The 25,484-nt window shown below is 40.5% G+C and overlaps 1 protein-coding gene across 10 annotated transcripts in view; it reads left to right on the top strand.

Moving 5' to 3' along the window:
- Nucleotides 1–25,484, top strand: part of phldb1a (pleckstrin homology-like domain, family B, member 1a) — a 31,167-nt gene extending 5,683 nt beyond the window's left edge. For 4 of the 10 annotated variants that reach the window (XM_044223809.1, XM_044223811.1, XM_044223807.1 and 1 more), the window contains exons 3-25: nt 914–1,037; nt 2,267–2,437; nt 4,315–4,440; nt 5,749–6,860; nt 10,199–10,435; nt 10,536–10,667; nt 10,847–10,984; nt 11,650–11,778; nt 12,837–12,992; nt 13,108–13,218; nt 13,346–13,435; nt 13,541–13,672; nt 14,053–14,175; nt 14,391–14,543; nt 14,748–14,888; nt 16,052–16,156; nt 16,251–16,329; nt 16,579–16,723; nt 17,075–17,165; nt 18,124–18,270; nt 19,528–19,747; nt 23,629–23,714; nt 24,443–25,484. In XM_044223809.1, the coding sequence (XP_044079744.1) occupies nt 914–1,037; nt 2,267–2,437; nt 4,315–4,440; nt 5,749–6,860; nt 10,199–10,435; nt 10,536–10,667; nt 10,847–10,984; nt 11,650–11,778; nt 12,837–12,992; nt 13,108–13,218; nt 13,346–13,435; nt 13,541–13,672; nt 14,053–14,175; nt 14,391–14,543; nt 14,748–14,888; nt 16,052–16,156; nt 16,251–16,329; nt 16,579–16,723; nt 17,075–17,165; nt 18,124–18,270; nt 19,528–19,747; nt 23,629–23,714; nt 24,443–24,583 (4,089 nt within the window). In that variant the 3' untranslated portion in view covers nt 24,584–25,484. Of the gene's footprint in view, nt 1–913; nt 1,038–2,266; nt 2,438–3,153; nt 3,957–4,314; nt 4,441–5,748; nt 6,861–10,198; nt 10,436–10,535; nt 10,668–10,846; nt 10,985–11,649; nt 11,779–12,836; nt 12,993–13,107; nt 13,219–13,345; nt 13,436–13,540; nt 13,673–14,052; nt 14,176–14,390; nt 14,544–14,747; nt 14,889–16,051; nt 16,157–16,250; nt 16,330–16,578; nt 16,724–17,074; nt 17,166–18,123; nt 18,271–19,527; nt 19,748–23,628; nt 23,715–24,442 lie in introns of those variants that run through there. The other 6 variants (XM_044223813.1, XM_044223812.1, XM_044223815.1 and 3 more) reach the window with 6 other exon arrangements.

The raw sequence follows: 25,484 nt of genomic DNA, 5'->3' as shown, positions 1-25,484 counted from the left end.
GTGACCATTTACAGTTGATACAACTAGGATGCTAAATCATGTGAACCTGTCCTTATTACTATTAACATCTGCTATGAGTCAGCTTGTTACTCAACCTAACAGAGAAGTCAATGATTTTTATAAGAATTTCAGATTGTTTCAAGTATTTAAAAGTAAGATTTTAGCAATAAATCAGTTTCAAATCAAAAAAACAAATGAATCTACCAATCATTACTTGCGGTAAGAATGGACATAGCTACCTTTTTTTACATATATATTTATAGTATTATGTTAATTCTACATCTTTTAAATGAAAAAGACATGTATTATCATCATTTCCGGTTATTTCTACGTTTTGTCTCTCTGATATGGGCTCTAACTGTTGTATTCCTCTTTATTTTTAACAAGTAAGCCTGACTCTGAATGAAACATCTTTCGTTAAAATCATGCCATGTTCATTCTTCCAGCTGCAGACAGACACCTGGGTTTCTACATGAGGCTATTTCCAGGATCACTTGACAATCTTGTGACAGCTACTGTATTTACTAGTGCAGGTTTAATATTGTAGCACCTCATGTACTGCTGTAGTAGACTGTTATCTCAGTCATAGTCTTGATCAGAACTAGCCTCTCCATCACAGTTTTCATCACATTAATATACTGTATCTTATTCAATTGTAAAAAAAAAAGAGATAGAGAAAATAGACATATTTCAGGATAAGGACCATAGTACAGTTTAAATCAAGTACATATATTGGACTTCTTATTTGAGAATTTTAATATTTATGCTGTGCTATTTAGTTGTTCATACATGTAACTTTCACTTTTAAGATTCAGGACAATACTGATGCCCACTTCACTGAGACTTTCAGGTGTGTAACTTAATAGTCTCAGGATCATGTAATGATGTTTTCCAATTGATTTTGTTTTGACAGAGCACTCCTTTAGACCTGATTGAGACAGGCAAGTCCCTGAAAGTCCAGGCAGAGCGCCCCCACCTGGTTAGTTTGGGAAGTGGACGCTTGAGCACAGCCATCACCTTGCTACCACTGCTGGAAGGTGAAGACCTGTGTGTGTGTGGTTTTGAGTGTATGTTTGTGTGTTGGTGGGATGGGTGGGTATTAAACCGTGTACTCATTTAAAATGATATAATTTCTCACTAAAATTATGCACTACTTACTTTATAGATATCTTCATGTCCTTGTTGAATGGGACCATTGAAACCTCATTAACAGCTTGTTAAATATGCCATCCTTCCTTATCATGCTGTACCATAAGTGACTACAACTGTAAGAGGAGCTAATAAGAGAACTCTGTTTTTTATCCTACATGGTAAACTACAGTTTGTATAAGCCCAGACGTCACTGTACTGATAGGATCTGTAATCTATGTTACTGTTAGCATGTATAGACACTTCCATGAGCATATTATTCAAAATAAGTCAGTTGTTCTTTAATAAGTAAGCAGCCAACTTGTCATGAGTGATTAATTGACAAAAACTGATGACACATTACCCTCTAACCATCTTGTTGTCACTCATACTGCACCACAGTTGCAATAACACCCTTGTGTGCGATTTTCTTGTACCATTTGTCTTGCACTGAGCCTTAACACCACAAAGGAAGAGAGAGGAGAGGGTGTGTAGCGCCCCAGAGAAAAGCCTTTGGGGAATTTCTTTGTGCTCCATCTCGTCTGTGCTATCACATAAGAATAAATAATGTCTGTTGATGTGTTCAGGCAACAATAATAATATAACTGATAATCAAATTACAAGACAGTAAATAGGACGGTGTAGTCCCTCTTTCGTCCAGGAGTGTTCCATCGTAGAAAAGGTTTCAGTCGTAGTCATCTGGACACTGTTTTCAGAATCAAGACGTTTCGGCTCCCATCCAGAAGTCATTCTCAATTGTGAAAATGGTCTGAGAACTCAGAAATTTAAGAAAAATTTCGGAGTTCTCAGACCATTTTCTGAAAACAGTGTCCAGATGACTACGACTGAAACCTTTTCTACGAAAGACAGTAAATAGTAGATGGTTATATTACTTCCCTCTGACAAGATGCCTTTCATCTGCCAGGCTATGCACATCTCTTGAGACTAACACCTGTTGTTCAACATTCAGTCATGTGCTGACTCCATTTGTGATTCCACCGATGTGACCTTGACCTCTGAGATGACACCCGGTGCCTCTGGTTTCCAACCGCAACCTAAGAATACTTCACAAAAGTATTCACAGGTCCACGTGGATCTCCTGTAGCTGATGCTGAGAAAATGTTTTCTCTTGTTGCAGGGAGGACCACGCTGGGCAGTGAGGGGACAGATATCCCCCTGCAGGGCCACGGCATCACAGCTCAGCACTGCTACATTGAAAACCAAGCAGGCAGCATCACCTTGTACCCATGTGGAAACCAGTGCTCTGTAGATGGCCTTCCCATCACCAAACCCTATTGCCTGACACAAGGTGGCACATAAAGCTGTTTTTTCTTTCATCTTATATCAGTTAACTTATATTTATATAATATTTGCCATAAAAAACTAACAAAAAATGTAACCAAAACAAATGATTACTAGTGACTGAGTAGGACCTTGGTGTATATTGTGTCTACTATAGGCAGAGATTAAGTGGAAGTTTTTTATCAGTCGGTTGGTCCACCACTTTGGTTCAGACTGAAATATCTCAATGCTTTGATGGATTGCCATGAATATTTGGGGAGACCTTCATGGTGCCCAGAGGATGAATCCTTATGACTCTGGTGAGTCCCTGACCTTTTATCTAGCGCCACCAGCAGGTCAAAGTTTTCACCTCTCCAGTGAAATATCTCAACATCCAATAGATGGATTGGCACAAATTTGGTACAGGGATCCATGGTCCCCAGAGGATGAATCCTAATGACTTAGGAGATTCCCTGACTTTTCCTCTTGCACTAAAATGGGGTTCACATTTGTAGTTTTAAATGAAATGTCTCAACAACCACTGGATGGATAGCCATAAAATTTGGTACACACATTCATATCCCCCTCAGGATGAATTATAATAACTTTGGTGACCCCTTAACTTCATCATCAGGTCAAAATTGAAATTTGTCCACTACTTTGGTTTAGGCAAAACTAATAACATTCCCATCAGCCTCAGCTGTACTTTGTGTTTAGTGCTAATTAGCAAATGTTAGCATGCTAACATGATAAACTAAGATAGTGACCATAGTAACCATAGTAACATAGTGACCTGCTTGGCATCAGCATGTTAGCATTTTCATTGTGAGCCTGTTATCATACTGATGTTAGCATTTAGCTCAGTACTAATGTACTAATGTGCACTGATGAACCGCTAGCATGGCTACAGAGTCTTAGTCTTGCTTAACTCTCCATTATCTGTGAAATCACATTGACATACAGTCAGATGAATTAAAATAGTATGTGCATTGCAGTATCACACAGACATACATAAACTGAGCTCAGCTGAGTATTAAATACAATGCAGGCAAAGTGGCCTGTCTAGCTTCACAAAAACAATCAGTCAAAACAGTCCCATGACCTTCCAGTAACATGCATACATGCCATAAAAAAGGCATAACAGTCCCGCCCCCCTCAGCCCCCTCTCCATGGGATCCAAGCCAGCAGCTACACCAGAATGTCATTTGAAGCCGGGCGATCAGCCGGTGTGTGTGGAGGCAGCAGCTGCTGAACAAGAATACTTCAGGCTTTGCTTCATTCAAAGGACTGCCATGAAATGCTGAATAAAACAACTTGGGAATGAAGGAAACTACATTATTTAGATTATAAGGAACAATGTTACAGCCATGTGGACCTTTGACTTCACTTTGAATGATGAAATAAACAGTAAACTCCCTGTGGAATATCCATAACTGGAAACCAAACTTCCACATGTGACTCTCAGGGAATACATCAGGCATTCTTGAAAGCCAGCGGAAATGCAGGGAAAGGAGAAGGAGTTGATTTCACTTACTGGTTAATTACACGTGAGTTAAACTAGTTTATTTATGTCAGTTAAACAGTCAATACAGTCATTCAAATAAATCTCACAGAAGAATCGATCTATACACTCACACCTCCTTTTGTATTATTTAATGCTGTTAAGCAGAACAGCATCATGAAATTGTTTGCATACACACAGCACATGTACTGTGGCCTGTAAAAACTACAAAGTGATGATGGTGGTGATTTTGTGTCCCATTTTAACCAGAACCAGAATGGTTGATAGTTAGTAATGCTTAAATATGAAACAACAACACTGCATCAGCAATAATTTTTGTTGGTATCAACCAGTCATTTATGGTGGTGTTACTACTTACACATCACGGTCTGCTCTCCTGGCAGGGTGCATGCTGTGTTTTGGGCAGTCTGCCTTTTTCCGCTTCAACCATCCAGAGGAGGCCCTGCGGATGAAGAGCATGCTGCCTGGAGGGAACCAAGGACTGAGCACCACAAGAACTCATCCTACTGGTAAAGACCTTGCTGTGATAATTATACAACACCATACATACTCAGCGCATGCAGTTAGTAATGATAATTTATCAGGGACACAGAAATAAGCTGGTCAGTGACAACTGTGTGTATGAAAGCTGCACAGTTTCCTCAATTGCTATTCTGGGCAGAGCAAATGCTTTGAGTTGATAGATACTTAGTCACAGTTGGGTTCCTACTACCTTAGTGTCAAAATCAAGAAGTTCCTGTTAATGTTAAACAAGTAACGTACATCTGTTGCACAGAATTATGAGGCATCTGGATAGGAAGACATATTGAGATCAAACTGTACATGATTAGCTGTTTAGACTATTCATGTTTTAGGGCTTACGTCTTAACAAATGGTTACTGAGATGACATTAGTAAACATAATAAAAGATAAACACTGTAAACACTTGATTGATTAGACATTTTGATGTAAAACTCAGAACTGAATGAATGAAAGTTTTATTTGTTTTGTGCTACTTTGACACCAAGTTTATCATCTCTTGATTTTCATATCTCCAGTACAGTTGGTTTGACTGAAATATTGGTCATTATCCTTGACTGGAAATACCTTGTTCGGGACTAATTATCTGTGGCCTACATTGTGATCTAGTTCATTTAAATCTGTGGTTTTCACTCGAGGTTTGACCCCATTGTGACACAGGATTGCTGTAATCTTTCTTTTTACAGTCACATTCAGATGATGTTATATTATTCTGTCCCATTGCTTGCTGTGACTGTTGCCTTGTGCTGTCGATGATATTTAGAATCCATTCTCCTCTGACCTTATTGGTTTGGCTGTCAGTGCCAGAACAGTACAGTAAGAGCCACCACACCCTGCCCAGTGTGTATGGCCCACTCTTTCCTGACCAGGCCCTGATTTCATCAGCTCTGAATGAGGTACAGGGCTGCAGCTTTTATATTTAGCATCTCCAGATCCCTGTAGGATTACAGCACAACTGAGGAGCACATCAACATCCTGACTGCTGCGTTTGGTTCATACAGGAGAACATGGGTCAGAGACATTTATCACTATTTAAAGTGGGCCACCGAGACACTGTGTGTGTGAATGTGTGCGTGCAACATGTTCAGGCATGTGTATTTTTTCTTTTATGAGCTACCCCCTTTGTCCTACTGCACTGACCTGAGGTTTTAGTGGATGTCAATAGGACAAACATGACACAGGACAGATCCCTCCCACTGTGTTTGTTTATGTATGTTTTTGCAACTGTCTTTTCAAGTGTCCTCTTCCTTTACTCAACAGGAATGCTCATGCACAAGTGTTTCTGTCTCCCTTCGCAGACTCCCACAGTGTCCTGAATGGGAGCCATCAGTCTTTTTCAAGCAACGGTGACTCCAAAATCAACAACATATCAAAGAACCTCCAGGACTGTTTGGTGCTGAAGGCCTCATCATCATCAGGATCTGGTAAACAGCCTATTCATCAGCGCTCTCCTCCAAACATGCCAAATGGGAGAAACGGCTCCATGACCAAGGACTCCATTTATGAAAACAGCAGCAGCTTTCTGGGCTCAAACCGCGGCAGCAAAACCCCTCCAGTACCTGCACGGTCCACTAACACTAATCACACTCCTGTCCCCCATCTACGGACCTCACTCTCTGTGGCCTCAAGCCGTACTAGTGGTGGTCAGAGGGCTCAGGAGAGCCCAAAGCTTCGCAGGAACGTAAGAGCAGAGGCTACGTCAAGCTCCACACCACCTAGCAAGGGGTCAGGACACGGCACAGAAAACTCTAGCTTAAGTCACAAACCATCCCCTGTCAAATTTTCCCCAACAGCTCCATCCAGCCCTCGAGTAAGAGGTTCTTCCCTACAGAAGAGATCGCCCAGTCCTATGCGAGATCAGCACCCCTCTCATGTAGATGTCCCTCAAATGCTCAGGACTCCAGAGCCGACAGGGTCCACCAGCCTGAGAGAACTTAAGCCACTCAGCCCTTACATGTCCCGTAGAGGGATTCCAGGATCGCAGGGCTCTGTTTCCCCTCTCGCCTCACAGGGCTTCACCGCTAAACCTGTCCCCGAGAGCCCCCAGGGCCCCCGCAAACTCATACCTCCTTCTAAAGCAGAAGCCATGAGGGCTCTGTATGCCCAGAATCCATCATCACTCTCTGGGCTGGAGAAGGAGCCTGGAGGCAGGCAGTTAAGGCCTGGCCCAGGAAGTGCCATCATGTCAGGCCAGTCTAGTTCGTCACCTCTTGCTAGCCCTTGTAGCCAAAGAAAGACCTCCTGCATGACCATGACAGGATCTTCCAGCAAGGAACAGAGTCTTACGAAACCATATTCCCGAGAACGCAAAAACAGCATCTCTGAGATCAGTGACAATGAGGACGACTTGATGGAATACCACCGCTGGCAGAGAGAGGAGAGGCTGCGGGAGCAGGAAATGGAGAAACTGGTAAGTGATCAGCACTTTAGTAATATGATAGGTTCAGTCCAAAACTGGATGCTGATGTGAACATGAATTTGTGAGCTCAGGAAGTCATAAAGAAAACATTTGCTGCTCTAGTTTGTCCTCTACGACATTTTTATTTGTTTATTGTATATTACTGTGTATTTGCTGAATTTGTATTTACTTTAAATCTGCAATAATCAATTTTTGGCCAATTAGGAGAAAAACATCAAAACAAGCTGACAGGTGCAGAGCCACAGCTGTATCTGGGCGTACAAACAATACAAACAAAAAGCAAAACATATCTTTTAAACATTAGCATTCATTTGGAGTTGTGTTTCTGGCAACCTAACAGATGTAAGTGCATTGTTCACTCTGTTTTTAGCTGTGTTTGAAAAAAATATCTGTGAATTTACCCTGTTAGATGCACGATTATGTTCACCGGCCACTTGGTGGTGGAAAGCAAGGGGCAAACAGCTAGCCTGACTTTCTAAAGCTCCCTAATTAGCACGTATATATCTTGTTTGTGTAATCCGTACATTTTTTTTATACAAATGACAAGTTCAGGGTTTTTTTCTTTATGCTATGCTAAGATAATCATCACCTGGGTCTTCATATTTACACTTCGGTTTTTGTACAGCTTAAACAGGAAACAGCATGTTACTTAGTAAGCTTTAGAGGTGCTGGTAGGCAGATTTATTTTACCTTTTGACAGAGCCAGGCCAACTGTTTCCCCCTGCTTTAGTCTTTATGCTAAGCTAAGCTAACAACCTCCTGGCTGTAGCTTCAGATTTAATGGACAGACATTAGAGTGGTATCAAACTCTCCACAACTATTCATTTAATATATAAACATATTGATTATTGCTCATTTAAGTGTTTCTTTAAGTTTAAGTTAATTACTGTTCTACTATCTAGTTAGCTAGTTGGTTAGTCAGGAACTTTATTGTCCACAGTGTGAAACAGTATCTTTGGTCACCACACAGCATTAAAAGCAACGCATGAAAATTGGACAAACACTATAGGGTCAACAAACACTATGATTTTAAAGGACATAAATACAGTTAAAGTGCAGAAGGTGCTGAGACCGCTGGCATGGCAGACACCATGTCTGCATTCAGATATCTTGTCTAAATCTCCTGGCATACAGCCTAGCTCATCTCCCCAGAGCATTACTGGCATCGTCAGCCCATGTGGCCTGAGTAACACGGGGTGAACATTCTTCCACCAGTCTTAAGGGCGTGGCTGGTTATTGCTCAACACTATATTTATCAAAAGGACGAGTGGCTTTTACTTTCAAAGCTGCCCCCTTTCTTATTCGTACCCACACTAGATCATTGACTGCATACTTGTTATCCATCCTCAGTCCACAGCCAACCCCCCCCCACCCCCCACCATTCTTCAGCCCCCACCCCAGCCTGCCTTGGACAGCTGAAGGGACCATAGGGGAGGGAGGGTGGTAATTACCAGCCCTCCATATATCCACAGACTATTTCAGGAACCACAAGGTTTCTGGTAACAAATAAGAGAGTTACTGACATCTGAGTTGGACTGATATGGGTTTGACCACTGTGGATACAGTATGTGCATGTTTGTGTCGACACTACCCTTGTGTTGAGTTATCCCGTATGTGTCAATGTAAGCCATTACCTCTGCAAGTGCATAAACAGATTAAGAGCCAGGACATGGTTAGCTTAGCTTTGTTTAGCATAAAGACTGGAAGCAGAGGCAAACAGCGGCTCTGTTAAAAAAATAATCTGCTAACCAGCACCACCAAAACATGTTACATCTCATTTGTTTCATCCATACAAAAAACCAAAGTGTAAAAATGCCAGACTTTACTAGGAAGCTAGAGCCAGGAGACGGTTAGCTTAGCTTAGCAGAAAGACTGGACAAAAACAAACAAATACTGAAGTGTAAAACTTGGACTATGGATTAAACATATGAGATGCAATGTGTTATACAGGTGCTAGCTGCCCCAGTTTCCAGTCTATGCTAAGCTATGCTGATGTCTCCTGGCGGTGACGTTAGCTTCATATTTAGCGTACAGACAGGAGAGTGGTCTCATCTAACACGAAGGCAAGAAAGTGAATAAACATGTTAGCGAATAAGCGTATTTCCCAAAATGTCAAACTAGTCCTTGATGGGCCTTGCATTATAAGACTTGAAGCTCCATCATATCAGGGCAGCTTTAAGCGTCCTGTTATTTCTGTCGTAGTTGTGTTTAACTTGTACATATTCCCACACAAAATACATTTAATGACAAACCAGCTGGTATGTGGTGAGCTATGTTTGGTCCTGGACTATGTTCTTGATTTGTTGGTATTGCAGCCTTGAGAGAAGCACACAAAAATGATAAACTGTAGACCTATAGATGAGAGAGACAAAGAGAGGATTTCCTCTCACTGAAATAAATGCCCTACATTTGGCACACTGCTCTCTTGGCACAGTTGGCACAGCAAAGCAGGATTTTTTTTTAATCTCACTTAAAAAACCCAACCTGCAAATATGGATATTGCCTTTGCTTTAATGTTAACTGTTACAGTCTGCTAGATCAAAATATCTGGTTCGTTACAGCGTTATATTTCTATCGTTATGTCCATATTTTTACTTTACCTGCTAGTTTACAACTCTGAAGTTCAGTGAAATATGGTTTCACTTTTAATGGTATTGCTGTTTTTTTTTTATCAAGGAGTAAACTAGGCAAACAGCATAAACAACTAAGGTGTAAATCTTGCAGTTAAAGTCAATGCCCATAACAGAGTTGGTGTAATTATTTTAACAGCCTGAATAATTTAAATACCAGACAAAAGTGGGCTGGAACCACATCAGGCACTATTGTTCCTAGACTTGCCAGATTCCTAATTATTGTTACAGATTCTGTGCTGTTATTTTGGTAGATTAAAGCAAGCATCCCAGTGTTTGGAGTGATAAGAGACAACAGACTGGCCACAAGCTAGAACCATGTGGCACATCAAACAAATACATAACACAATGAAGAAAAATTACAGAAGAATCTAAAAAAAGAGCAACAATTAAAGCAGCTCTGATCACAAAGTAAAAACCAAATGACAACTGGTGTAGTGTAATCTGAGATACTTTCAGTCAGCAACTTACAGTTATCACAGTCAGCTCCAGCTCTGACAGGTTTTACTATGAACCCCCTCCTGAGAGACAAACTACATCAGCTTCGGCCCTACTGCTATCAGGTTACAGTTGTCCCGTGCCAGTGGCTGAGGGACAGGTGCCTAAATGGGACAATGTCACGCAAGGACACATGAGGCTAATCTGCAATATGATCTATAATGTAGGACAGCATGCGTTTGTCTCACATCTCTTCTGTAGGAGCGACAGAGGCTGGAGACCATCCTCAATCTGTGTGCAGAGTATAATCATGAGGACAGTGCTATGGAGCTGGCTGAGGTGGTGAGGAGTGGGATGCTGGGGGGCGCTAGAGGAAACTGCTCAGACATCGGAGGGGGGATGTCTCTTCAGGGAATAGACAGACCCCAGAGGGTGAGAGAGAACAATGAGGAAATCCAGAGAGAGGAGTCTAGCAGCACAGAGAGCACACATCAAGAGGTAATAAACACATTTATGCAGGCATGCAAGTGCTAGATTACATTATTTGTGTTTTCCTCTGATTAGGAAGCTTATCTTTTAAATGTAAATCTGCCCTCAGTGCGAAGAGCTGTTAGCCGGTCAGGAGCAGGTCTACCTGGAGGAGGAGAGGAACAGGATTTTGGCCAGGGTTGATGACTTGAAGCACAGAGTCAGTGAACTGGAGCAGCAGCTACAAGAGACCAAACAGGAGGTCAACACACACACACACTAGCAGACAGAATGCTGATGAAATATGGCATTTTAGCTTGTACGCTCTTAGATCAACTCACCCTCATAGTGAGAGAAGTGGAAGCTGTTTCACCTTTAGGTGTTTATTTAGCTTGACAGTACTTGGTGGTTTACAGACCCTGACTCCACATTTGTCTCTAGGTGGAGATGGAGCAAGCCCTGCTGCAGGCAGAGAGACAGGCAGAGCAGGAGCAGGTGGAAGCTGAAAATGAAATAATCGCTCAGCTGCAGCTCAAGCTCAGCCAGCTGGATAAGGCCACCCAGAAAGAGAAGGACAAGGTGGGCACCCAGGGCAAAACAATGTGATACAGTGAATACTCTCAGTTTGCTCAAAGCCATTGCATGTGAATGTTGGACATGTTCTTGAACCTCTGTGTTTGATTACATCAAAACTCACTCCTTCCCGAATATGCAAACAGTCTGTCTGGAAATACAGTATCTAGAGACAATTTTCTCAGATATCAACTGACTTGCACTGCTGATTTATTAGCTGTCTGTCCTAAAACACAAAGCACAAACTGTCTTCTCTCTGAAGTGTCCAACAGTTTAAAAAGACAGAAAACAACAACATCTTCCTTATATGTATTAAGCTTTTAGCTGGGTGTGACCAACACTAAAATGTTGATTCAGATATGCATATACCTTTTTATTTTTCTCCCATTTTAATGTTCAAACGTGTGAAGCATTGCAACCCCTAACACTCCTGCCAACCTAACCTCTGCTTCAGTCCTCTGATACTTTAACTGCTTTGGCCTGTTAGCTTTAAAGCTTGGCTGCATGGATTTGAGTTGTCTATGATTTTTTTTCTCTCCTTGGGTTGGTGTGTGTGTGTGTGTGTGTGTGTGTGTGTGTGTGTGTGTGTGTGTGTGTGTGTGTGTGTGTGTGTGTGTGTGAATGCGTACCCAATTGTGTGTATGTGTGTGTGTGTTTCTATGTGTTTTTAGGGGAGGGCTAATGTGTCGGCTGAACGGAAGGTCCTGGAAAAGCAGAGGAATGAGTACAATGAGCTGAAGAGGCAGTTTGATAAGTGCCCCTTGTCTCTAAGGGAACAGTTACAGGAGCAGCTCAGCAGGGTCAGTGTTCTCACGCAGCCCACTGGCTGGCAACAGTGAGTTATAATATACCAAATACCACAGTATTGTATGATCTGCACAGAAACGGCCGCAGACATAACACTGACTCTGTTTTGAAGCACTCAGAGCTACTCATAAATCTGGAGACTGTGCATTTCCTCTTTTTCTGCTGTTGCCCTTCATTATCTAAACATATTAGGTTTATTATATCAGTGCCATTTGTAAGTGTGACTATGTAGTAAGCAACGCTTCTGCTACTCCAGCAGTAATTTTAGACTGCTGCTTAATCTCTGCTGTTCCCTCATTCTGGATGATTGAAATGTCAAATGCATTATTAGTATTAATTAATCTCATTAACAGCTTCGCTCTAAAACATTGCATGCCTTTTACCATGAATGATTCAAGTCACACAAACACACACACATAATAAGCAGAGCATTGTCAGATTTGATGGTATGAAGTTGTGGCTACTTCATCATGGACATTAAAGGATAAGGCTGGGTTTTTTTGGTCTATTTTTCCTATTGTGAAAAAAATCCCATGAAAACACCAGAACCAACAATGTGTTAGTTCATGTCTCAATACGTTCCGACCTCTCCAGCCTGTCTGTGGAACCATCAGTTGCTGCTGAAGAAGTAAATCTTCAAAATCGGATCACAAATGTATAGTTTCATTTTTTAAAAAGGCTATGGAATTTTCTAAAACAACTGAGCGGTAGTTTTTAGCAAACGTTACTCAAACAGGAGTAAACAGTGCATTTCTTGGGGACTATTTTCAACCGCGGATTAATATGTGCTAGTGAGTATTTACAGCAGCAGGACGGTGTATGTTGGATTGACTCAAAATGAAAAACAGTGACCGTGTTCATGGGGGGTAAGATATATCAAACTTTGGATACACAGACAATACTAGTTCATCATTGTTGGTTTTGTTTTTTTCCTGGGATTTTGTTAACAATAAGAACAATATAGAATATTGCCTGCCTTATCCTTTAATACATCTGTTTGACAGATTCCAATCAGTGTGAATTTACTGCATGTATATCTGTATGTGGGCAGAAAGCTGAAGCTCTGGAGTCTGGGACCAAGCAGTTTGAGGAGTTGGAGTTCTGCCAGCTGGAGGAGGAGAGCAGTCTGGAGGAGAAGAAGGAGACTCAGAGCTCGCAGCTTCTCCAAGAGCGAGCCGAGTATCACTGCAGCGTGGCCAAGAGGAAGGTGGGGATACATGTATAGCAGAAAACACATATAGGCCTGTATGTGTAAAATGTGATCACCAACATTAGATTATATGTCAGCGTGACATCAAGAAACTGGACTTGTTGATTTGCAGGAGAAGATGGGCGCTCTGGAAACTCAGGTGAAGCAGCTGGGGTTACAGGTAGCTCAAGACTGTGAGAGAATGGCTAAAGACAGGACAGTGACTCTGCAGCTGTTGCACAAGGTTAGTTTTTCGTGGTTAATAAACCTAGCCTTAACTGCCTATCCAGTAGGCATATTTAATTCATAATAGTGATGCATGGCATGCCAGTAGCCATGACAAGCATGTCCATGCTGGTTCTGCCTTTTAGGAGCAAGACAGGTTGTGTGTCCTGGAGAAGAGGTACCACACCTTGACAGGAGGGAGAAACTTCCCAAAGCCCATCAGCAGCATGAAAGAGGTGAGCAGGAACCGTCTGTGGTTACTAAGCTGGAACAGAAGTACTGAAAAAAAAAATCCTTCCAAGTGGATGTTTTTTTTTAACTTAGATGAACTTTTTAAACAGGAATTTCTTCACATCAGTGAACCTGATCTTGTTCATATGGATGGCCCTCCTCATAGCCCCTGTCCCTCCTCTGCCTCCTTCACCTCCTCTCACATCCCCTCCCCCGAACTCTATCCTGTTAGGCTACAAGAGGTACATCTCGACAGAATCCTCTTTGTAACAATACTTAACGAATCCTAAATGCCTGTGCTGCAGTTTCAACAATAAAAAAACGGGCATGATGGTGTGTTAGCAAATACTGACAAACAACAGCAAGCTTGCAGTGTGTATGTTGGTAGGTCAAGTTTCTTTGAGGCTTGTACATTCTCCAAATTGTATGGTTATGCTATCTACAATTGAACAATTTGAGGAGAATTGTTTTCTACGACATAAACTAACATCTTAAGCTAGATGATGCAAAGAAAAGGTGTGATGGCCACATGTTTTCTTTGTGCATGTTTGAATGACTTTTCTAAGTGTTGACTATTGCCATCTACAGCCTTCTTATCCCTGTGTTTTGGCTGTTGATGCAGGAGTACCTCCGGCTCTCTGATGTCTATAAGATGTATGGAAATGCTTCTATGCAACCTCACCCTTCTTCCCCTGCTGCTCTCCACTGCCTCTCCCTCGCTGTAGCTCCAGCTCTGTCATGTGAGGTAGACACCCTGCCAAACTCTCTGATATGTTTCTCGGACTTGTCAATGTACTAAATACCAAATCCACCTTAGCACATTAACAATATGTCAAATTATCTTTCTTTATGATGCAGCTTCTTAACGTTCTTTTCCACTTTCTTCTCTCTCCCTGTTCTGTAAATGTGTGTGTGTCTTGTTTCTATGTGTATCTGTATTGTCTGCTTGTCTGTGTGAAGGAGTACATCACAGTCAGTCAGTTAAGCCAGATCTTTGGGAGAGCTGATGCCTCCTCTTCCTCCTCTATTCCATCATTCCAACTTGCCTCCTCTGAATCCACCTACTCATACCACTCAACAGCATGTGATCCTTCCTCCTTTCTCTCCGCACAGGTTTGTTATTCTTTCCTAACTGACAACACCATTCAGTTTTTCCAACATTGAACACTGAACAATTTCTAAAGCAGCCACCTTAGCTTGATATTGCTACAAGAACTGTTTCATGTTTATCTTTCCTACTCACTTCGTGCTTCTGTCACTGATCCTGGTGCTGTACTGCTCCCCTCTCCTTTGGCTGGATGCTTTTCATCACCTCAGAGCCAGCCTGAGCTGAGCAGGAATGCAATGCCTCCTATTAACCTCGAGCGCTGGTACCAGGACATCATGGCTGCTGGAGAGGCTCAGTCATGTCCTCCACCACTGCCTGCAAAGTCTTTTTCCGCACGCAGGCAGGGGCAGGTAAATTGTCCACTCTTTCTCGCTCACTGCTTTATGCTCTCCTGGTAGTTAGTTTTCAGTGTGTTGAATTCAGTGTCTTGCTAAAGGTCACTAACAGCAGGCCAGTTGCATTGCCAACATGCTGTCTCAAACCCCCGAATCTAGGTGATCTTCTCACCAGCCCCTCAACCATCCATGTTTTTTAGGACTAGGAGGCCCTCTAGTGGACAAAACAAGACAAGATAGTCTGTCAACCTTTCCTGCTGCCAAATATTTGGTAATGGGACAAGCAATGGTGCCACTGAGACATATAAGGCTTAATACAGAACTTTGCTACGATTTGTCAATGTAAGATGCTGATATTAGTCTATTCTTCAATTGCAGGCATAAAGTAAAGGTTATAACTTCCTGTAAAAAACACTGAGCTGGAAAAGGAAGTCTTAGCCAACAGTGTTACGTGTGCTGACTGACAAAGTTGAGGCCCTTCAGTGCTGAGATACAAGGCTTCCATGACATCCAAGATCATTTCTCTTATTTTGACATCCAGGCGGCTCACAGGAGAAACACTAAATGTCACAGCTAACATAAAAATATAGCTTTATTCTTTTAGAGAACACTTCAAAGACAGCTGTAGTTTTCAGCATTCAGACTTTATGTGCCCCAGATGCAGTGGTGGAAGAAGTACTCAGAACCTTTAGTTAAATAAAAGTAGCAATACCACAGTGTAGAAATACTCTGTTACACAAAATCTGACTTAACTAATTATTGGATTATAATTATTAATGCATTTATGTGTACATCACTTTTATGTTGCATATGGTAAAGGTGGAGCTAAATGTAATTACTTTATTTTGTGAAGTCCCCCAGGGGACCAATAAAGTCACATCTTATCTTAACTTAACCTATAATAATACATCATCATTTATTTGCTGATTATATTTTGTATTGTTAATCTGAATCTGCAAAGTAACTAGTAACTAAATGTATCAAATACATGTAGGGTAGAAAATATAGTCAAAAACCACAAACTAAAATCAAATCCAAAATTTCGATCAGTTTCGGTTTTTTGAAAGAATCCTCCAGTTTAAGAAAAGAATGTAGAATAGGTGAGGATTTTGGGGGGAGAAAAAGCATATCCACTTCTTCCACAAATGTGAAAAAATGAACTGTCTTTCTTCTCTCAGCTATTGAAGTCCAAATCAGATGGTGAGGTCGGACAGGCATCATGCAGCGCTGCAGCCCTGCCACACTCCAGTGGTGTTGCTCCTGAGAAAAATGCATCCACTACAGTGAGCACATTGGTTAAACACATGTAGGCCTAAATTGTAAACAAACAAATCCTCTAAGTAGTTAAATGTGTGACACTTTCTATGTGTTTTTCAGGGGTTACAGTTAGTGCTGAGAGAGATGTCAAACCCATTAGACATGGACTCCAGGAGGCAGTTGGCTCTGCAGAGCAAAGGTACACCTGGCATGCACTCATAACGTTTAGACAGATACAAGTCTACAGAGGAGATTTATTCTGGAACATGGAGGAAGACTATAGCTCTTTAAAGTCTGTGGGAACAGTATATCACCTGTGTGTCAGGTCTATTTCGCTTAACATGCTCTGGATCTGATTACAATCAACTAGTAGCAATGCCTTGGCACTCTCGGTAGAGGGCACTGTAAGTCTGTGACAGCTGTCTCTGCACCCTCTCTGCTTGCACAGATCTGTCTCCCACAGTCCATCACTCCATCCTGCATCACCAGTCGCCACCGAGTGGCAGCCAAGCGTACGACACCCTGAGCCTGGAGAGCTCAGACAGCATGGAGACCAGCGTCTCGACCGGCAACTCCGCCTGTACCCCAGAAAGGTGAGAGACTGGAAAATGAGCAATTGGCTCTGTTTCCATGGGAACACTCAAGTCTGCCCCGTCTCCCAGGAGAAGGGTCACTGCGCTTTGTTCCCGTGACAACATGTTTTGTTACATGTCTGCTCCCGGGACTACTAGTACATTGGTTGTTGCCATGCCAACCTCTTCAAGTTTTCTGTGCTTCATGAAGTTAGGAGTTCAAAGACAGTTTACTGCTGTTCATGAAGAAACCTTTGTCTTCATCTCCTACTGCTTCCAGTTTTTGGTTTCCAGACATGTCTGTTTACCTTTTTCATCCCAAGCCTTGTCGTAGCCGTGTCATCAGACACTCCTTCCCTCTGTGTGTTGCAGTGCCTGTGGGTTAGAGGCCCAGAGGATAGACGAGATGGAGAAGATGTTGAAGGAGGCGCAGCAGGAGAAAGCCAGGCTGATTGAGAACCGAGTGAGTTCCCAACTTTTTGACGTGAAGTTATCCCCACCACTTGCTACACCTCATCTCCTTCAAGTTCATTTAAGGTTTAAACCAGAGTTGCAAGGATTTGTCAATTAATCAATTAGTTGATCAAGCAACTATTTTGATAATTGATTAATTGTTTTAGTAATTTTTCAAGCACAAATGCCAAAAATTCTGATTATTTTCATGGTTACACATTTTGTTGCTGGACAATATGGATACAAGCATACAACATATCAATATAATGATAAGGCAAATCACATATGAAATAATCAAATTGATGCGATAACACCACAATAATAACAATTCAGTAAACCTGTATATGTTCCACTGTAATGCATTTCATCAGGAAAAAAACTAACGCTAAACATATGTGATAGAAAACAATTCAATAACCCAATTTTCTTAGTTTTTAATTACAATTTGTATGAAATTATTGATTTGGACTACAGATTTTGTAAAACAATATCATGATATGATCATGTCATCACCAAACATACCACTTCCCCTGAAAGTTGATGAAAAATAACTTTGACTTATCACAGGCGTCTCATGTTTCTCCTGTTTAATAGATACAAAAATACAATATATCAAGTGATCACTCAGCTCAGGGTGTGGTGAAATGAGGTTGTAAATTGTTTGTTCACCTTTGCATTATTTCTACATGTTGAAACAAAGTAGACCTGTATGTAAGTATCTGAAAGCTGCAAAGGATCATTTTACATCAGCAAAGCTTACCCTTACACCCTTATACAGACTTAAGGGATATATTTTACAAAACCCTCGATTGGGACTTGAATTCTCATGTGCCTCTTCTGACAGTCATTCACTTTGTATTGCAATATTTGCCTACCATTTACATATTGTCCCCGTCTCCCTTTTCCCCCTGTTATTTTTCCTCTCTTCTCTCCATCTGTTCCTCTGTCTCCTCTCCTGACGCTCCCAGGAGAGGGAGGTGCAGGCTCGGTGGCAGATGTTGGAGGAGGAGCGGAGGAGGCGAGAGGAGGCTGAGAGGAGGCTTCAGGACGAGACGGCCCACAGGCAGAGGCTGGTGGAGGAGGAGGTGAAGATGAGGGAGAAACACTTCTCCCAGGTCAGTGGAGCAGCGGGAGGAGATGGGCGGCGGGAAGAAGAGAGAGGAGGGGAGGGAGGGAGGGATAGAGGAGGGGACGGGAGACTTGGGGGAGAGGATGAGAGGCGAGACACTAAAGGGAGGCTGGGTATATGGGAAGATCAAAGACTGTCAGGGATGGGAGAGAAAGTGCCGAGAATGGAAGGGAGGGTGGAGAGTGTGAGAGGAAGAACAGAGAGAAAAATGGATGGAGGGGTGCACAAAAAATATAATGTACACGCGATTAAAGCTTTAATCTTCACTGAAGGTATTTAATTACCTGATGTCTGTGGTATGTGTAAACAAATATCCTCAAATCATCAAATACAGATGCACCTAGTTTCACTTATTATCAGAGCTGTTGAGACTTTGTTCTTGAGTCCAACTTAAAGCTGCTATAATCAGTATTTTTATATTAACGATGCATCAAATGATTATGTGTATTGTGAAAGGTCGTAGTGTTGAACCCACAGAGTATTAACACCCGACTCTGCCTTCCCCTCTTCGTTTAGCTCATTGTTTTGGTTTTACGAACGCAACTTTACTGTTTTGGTTCACTCTCACCGCTCTTATTAGCATCGAAAAAGCTAAAAAGTTCCGATAAACCCACTGTACAATACCTGTACAAACAGCAGACAGACAAAGTTAGCGACTAGCTGGTGAACACAGTGGAGCAGTTAAGAGCCAGATATTTCCCTCAGGAGTTGATGGAGACTAAAAAAGTCGAGTGATTATTGGACTCACATTCATCAGGTGGACAGAACCACGACTCCAAATGAATGCTAATCTTGCTTTGTATCAGGATTTAAAAATACGCAATTATTTGCTAACAAGTTCGACATATCAACTTAATATGTCAGTCTTGTGTTTGTAACGTGTTTCTACTTCCCCCAAGTGGCCAAAAAAATCTGTTAATGCAGGTTTGAGTCACAAAAATTAGGACTTGAGACGTGACTCACTGGAAACTTGAATCCCTAAAGATTTGATTTGACATGCGACTTGACAGCAGAAGACTTCAAAAGTAAATTAGACAGTGTCAGGGAGGCATTAGTAACCCTATTTTATGAAAGGATTCTATGTAGAAAACACAAATAACAACTTTAAAAAATTGCAATGGTCAGCGTTCAGAAACCTGAAACATTTGTGTCTTGACTTTGCTAATTACTTCCATATCTTCATCATGCTTCATTAAGCACTTGGTTAGCAGCATTAAAACAATATGAAACATTTTCTTCTCAGGCCCGTCCAATGACACGCTATCTGCCGAACCGTAAGGAGGAGTTTGACCTGCGTGCCCACGTGGAGTCGTCCGGCCACAGCATAGATACTTGCCCCTACGTCATCCTCACAGAGAAGATGTGCAAGGGCCACCTGGTGAAGATGGGTGGCAAAATCAAATCGTGGAAGAAACGCTGGTTCGTTTTTGACCGTCTCAAGAGGAACTTCTGTTATTACGTGGGTGAGGATACAGTGACATTTCATCTTTGATATGAGGGTATATTTGTTTAATTATTATGGCTAATTTGTTAGTTGAGCTTTCTTTATTCAGGAAGTCTCACTGATATCAAGATCTCTTTTGCAAGAGAGACCTCAAGATAAATCACATGTATTAGAGAAGATTCAGTCACACACATAGACACAAACTAAAACAATCACAAATGTTATGAAAAATATCCACAGAGGAATGAGTGTCTATTGTTCAGTCCAGTATTAAGGAGTACTGGAAACCTTCCCCAGTTCAGAGTTGGTACGGGGAGCTTTTAAAATGAACCTTTGATGAATCTGGTGCCCAATTATTAGCTTTGAACTCAGCTATTCTATTTACTTGATTCACTATAGAAATAATAAAAAAATTAAACAACTAAAGTTGAACATTTGCAAATACTAAGAAAAATGAAGAGGCCAAGTGCTCGCTCAATTTCACATGCAGTAAGTCCAGGGGACCTTAAGGTGCTCTCGAAGATAAAAAAATAAACTGATCACAGAAAAGTAAACGCTTTTCGGGCACTCGGGCACACAAGGAAAAGAGTTATATTATATTTAGTCGGACAGTTGGTTAGAACGCCAACTAGTTTGGACAGTAAAAACATTTTTATTACACCTGGTACTCTAAATAGACAAAATACCAGAAAGAAACAATATTGCATCGCATAATAAAGTAACCAACAAATACAGAAAACACAGATATCCCAATGACATCAAAATATTGATATCCTAAAAAGAAAAAAGAAATAATGACCATACAAATCATATCACTCATATATTTCCTCATTCAAACCCCTAAGTAAGTAGTAGTAAGGCATCAAATGTAAAAATCCAATAGCTTTCCCTCTGCAACAGTTTTTTTTTAACGGCCATTTCTTCCTTCTCCCCTTAAGAGATGATGTATGATGTTCAGCAAAGTGTCGTGTCATAGGATAACTAAGATTTTTAGTTCTGATGGCATATTTGTGTTCACTCACTCTGTCTTTCAGCCGTCCTTTGGTGCATCCAATATACATTTACAGGGACAAGTGAGACGATACAGTACTTACGTGGTGCTACAGTTAATGAGTTGTTTGTTTTTATATATTGTACCCGTCTTAAACTCTGAGACATCCTTCCTCTACAGTATGTTAGGGCAATGATTACACATGGCATTCATACATCTATATGTGCCCAATGCCCATGGGTCTTTTTAACCATTCATGTACGCCTGTAGGATATTTTGGGAGGTTTGGAAAATACTTTGTCACTCCTGAGAATAACCCCTTTGGATTTTATGATGGTATTCATTTGTTGAGCTTGTAAGAGCTCTCCAAAAAACGTTGTTTCATATGTTGAGACTATTTGCAAATACTACTTAAATAAATAAAAAAACTAAAAAAAAAACTTCCCTCCTTCATGCCTTCGAGGCCTAAAAGTTACAGCCTCTGTTAAATACTGCTCAATGCCCTCTGCACCAACAGGACCTCACAGGATGAAGGACTAATAGCAGTACTTATATGAACTTTTGTTGGATTCTCTATAAAGGATCATATTGTGTTCTGCTTTGCTTGGCTTGTCCAATTCAAGTCCCGGGCCTCATCCACTCATATGTACTATTCATAAACTCAGCACTTTATGTGGAAAAGTTCTTAGCTGTACACCAGGCCCGGACCTGATTTATTCAGTTCACCCGACAGCGGTGCTGAGGCTCTTCTGAGGAATGTACACTTCGCTGTCTTTGCTGTGTTTTTCAATAAAACCCGACTTCTGTCCCAAACAGCATTTATTCATCTGGAACCAAACACTAATTAAAGCTGCACTAAGTGGAATTTTCTGCCTTGTTCTTGTGTGTTAAAACTGAAGTCAGTTTGTAATCAGACTGTCCCCTGAATTTGAAATGAGAACAGTTAGTTTTCTGAATAATTCACGAGCGTGTTTTTGAGACATTATTTTACAATCAAGTTCAAAATAGAATCCAAGGATATTTTCATTACTGTCGCCCCCGTTCTCTTTGCTCCTCTCTCTCTCCCCTCACTTGCCTAGCCTTTTCACCCCCTTACTCCTGACGAAGATGATGGTGATGATGGTGATGAAATAAGATGCAATACTTTCTCTAGATGTGTTTTTCTTGGGGAGGAGGCTAGCTCCTGGCTTGTTCGTGACTAATAAAACGAAACTCACATTTCAAAAACATTTATCTCATTACTAAGCAGATTTGACTTATGGAAAAGGAAAAGCAAGAGAAAGTGTCAGACGTATTTCAAAAGATTGCCTTTAATTGTTGCTGGATTTTTGTTTCTTAGCCGGGCACTCCAGTGTGCATGGAAGAAACAAAAAGACCACTGTTTATTTGAACAGGAGTGGAATCCAGAAACTCTTTAAACAGATTTTATGTGAAGAAAATTGATCTTAGAAGTGAAAAAAGTCTCCTTCATGCTTTAATGCCTATAGTTCAGCCCCAAACTAGAGAAACCCATCAGTCCAATGACTGCGTCCCATGAGCTTCAGCCGCAGGTTTCCCTGAAATATAATTACCAAACTCCTCAGTATGGAGTGGCTTTAAAATGCTTAAAGATATTCTGTGCATAGAGGACAGCAATCCAGAGGACTGGACAGAAAGTCTGACCTGCTTGAAGGGAAATGTTGAACAGAAAGATCAAATCTGATATACAAAAAGAGAGGCATTTCTTTTTAAGATTTTACAAAAGATTTCAACCTCGCCGACAGGGAAAAGGCTAAAAAAACACAGAGACAATCCAGAAACTACGACTGAAGAAAACAAGTCAAATTAATAGGATGGTAAAGACTTCAGGCATAGCTTGAAATAGACTTGCACTTTTAATTAACTTTTTCTGTGATACAGTGCTGCTCATACCTATTCATTGGTTGCTTTCTCTTTTACAGCTGTTTTTGTGTCTGGAATTACATTAGTGTTCCTCTGTTTTACTTACTCTACAAACTACCTTTATGGCAGGGTTTGATTTTTTTGTGGAAACTAACAAGATTAAGAAAAATAATAATAATAAAAAGATACAGATTTCCTCTTTAAAGTAATCTAATTAAGCTACATCAAACAAGCCTCATCATTCAAACATATCTGCTATTCACTATTGAATTGCTCCGACCCACGGGAAGTTTTAGGCTTATTGAGTCATTTTTATTCAAGGCATCCCTAATAAAAGAGACAGAGGAACATTTGTCCAAAAGTAAAAATGTCTGGCTCTGGTAAAGAATTGAAAAAGAATGACGGTGAATCACACATTTTCATTTTAGCCAATGTCCTGGGAAAAGTTACATTTTGTCTATGTAGTTTGTTAACAAATCAGTCTTGGATAAGATGCTGTACTGTAGGATCCCATCCATGTCATTACACTGCACTCTATCGATTAGGCATGAGTTTGCATTTTCTATGTGCACTGTTTCACTGCGCCTGGTTTTTTATTTCTTTTTCTCAAACGTTTTTTTTTCTAAATGAATAGTTTATCGGCATAAAGAAATGTACATCTTATTTTGTAGTTTCAGATTATTCTGTGTTTTACCCTATTTTAGGTAAAATGGCTAAAATATCATTGAAAATATAAGGCCACATTTTACAGAATATTGTAAAATTAAATATTATCTGTGACCATCTATCTACTGTACTGCTCTACAAGTGTGATCTTGTAATATAATAATAATATGAAATATTCGTTTTAAAAAAGACTATTATTATCTATTATCTATTATTATTTGACTAAAAAGAAACATGTAATGTATTCCCACATCACTGGCTGACTGTACTGTCTACTGCTTGGGCTGGCAGAGGTCTTGCATCAGTACAAGACGTACTGTAATGTATCTTAATATGTTTTTTTTTTCTTTTTCTTGTCTCAGACAAGCATGAGACCAAGCTGAAAGGGCTCATTTACTTTCAGGCAATTGAAGAGGTTTATTACGATCACCTACGCAGTGCCACCAAGGTAACCAACGCTCTTTTTTCATTGCTTACAATTCTAACTTCATCTGTGATTTTATAATGTTTTGCATGGATGTTTATCATTTTTAACTTCTTCAATAAACATGGGGGAATAAAATGTGAAGGGTTTCATTCCAAAATGCTGCTTATTCATATTGGAAAAAAATGTGCACAGTATTTCAAAATACTGATTCTTTACTTATAGGATCTTGAACTTGCTCTAACTCTAACACTTCCTCATAATAAATAATAATAATAACTTTATTTCAACAAATGTATAAATATATTCTTTTTAGAATAAAGTTAAATTTCTACAGTCACTACAGAAAACATTGTCAGAAGTTCGGATGTTTGTGAGCAGCAATTAAACACTTGAAAACTAATTAAAATGTCCTGCTGCCAAATTGGGTGTCTGTGTTACATAAAAATGGGAATGTTTTCAATTGGGAGCTATTTTTAGATGCATGGAAAGATCCATATCAAACTGGATTAAGCTGTTTTTTCTTCGTCTTAATTTTAATGAATTTGTCATCTTAACTTGCAAAGGTGCAGAATGTTACAGGCTATAAAAAAGGTCGAAACAGACTTTCAGACCCAAATATGTTTTAACTGTTAGTATGCACAGTAATATGGTCTGTTGTTCAGACAAATGTCTCTGAGGAAAAAGATGCAACAGGTGCAGCTTGCAGTCTTTGGTCTAAAAAGTCTCCCCCTCTACCTGTGATCCTCCAGAGCCCCAACCCGTCTTTGACCTTCTGTGTGAAAACCCACGACCGCCTCTACTACATGGTGGCCCCGTCCCCGGAGGCCATGAGGATCTGGATGGATGTCATAGTAACGGGTGCCGAGGGCTACACACAGTTCATGAGCTAAGGGACCACTGGGTGGCAGATTCAGAGGATGACAGGGACTGAGCGAGCACCCAGACACCTGCGAGCCAACCTGAGCTGCTCCCTGCCAGAGCTGGAGCTGAAATCGATGACACGCGGCCTGACGGTGTGTAACGGATGGACATTTGAAGAGATGAATAATCTGGGGCTCTCATAAAAAGCCTGATGCCTTCGAGCAAATGAGGGCTTAGTAATGACAGAGGTGCACTTGAAAGAATGTATGAGTTGTATTTGTCTTTCAGCCGCTATGAGAAAGAAAGAGAAAGTTTGAGCAACCTGCTGATGGATCTATGAAGGGAGCTCTCAATTACATCAATCACATTCTGTTACCAAAATATATTGTTAGTAATTACAATAGAATTTTTGAGGTTTCAGGAGAAACATTTTTCTTACTTCATATAAGCTCAAACTGTTTCCACCTGTGAAGCCGATCTATGCATGCAGTGTTATTACTCTAACCGATGCCTTTTTTCCCCCTTTTTGATACGTTTGTACTTTTTTCCCTTGAGTTTATTAACTTTTCTCAGATGACAAAAAGAATCTCGTTATTTCAAAACACTCAAGTAAAGTAAACAAATTTTTGTAGCAAATATTCAAAAATATTTTAAGAGTCATATGTTACTTATTCAGTTAAACATTACTTGATGCCAAATAGTTTATGTAATGTTTTGTCAGATTTTTACAATACAAATGTTAATATAACTCTATATATTGTTCCAAGGGCTTTTCAGTTAGGCAAATAACAGCATTTATGTGTCTGTATTTTACATTTATATGTCAAATAAAACCCTCTATTAGCATTTTAACAAAATTCATAAATTATAGTCATATAATGATATTGTAAAACTACCATGTACATCTAATAAATAAAAATATATGATGCA

The sequence above is a fragment of the Siniperca chuatsi genome, linkage group LG14, assembly GCF_020085105.1.
Source record: "Siniperca chuatsi isolate FFG_IHB_CAS linkage group LG14, ASM2008510v1, whole genome shotgun sequence".
Classification (NCBI taxonomy): Eukaryota; Metazoa; Chordata; class Actinopteri; order Centrarchiformes; family Sinipercidae; genus Siniperca; species Siniperca chuatsi.
Note: the sequence above shows the minus strand (reverse complement) of the source record. Positions and strands in the feature narration are given on the sequence as shown.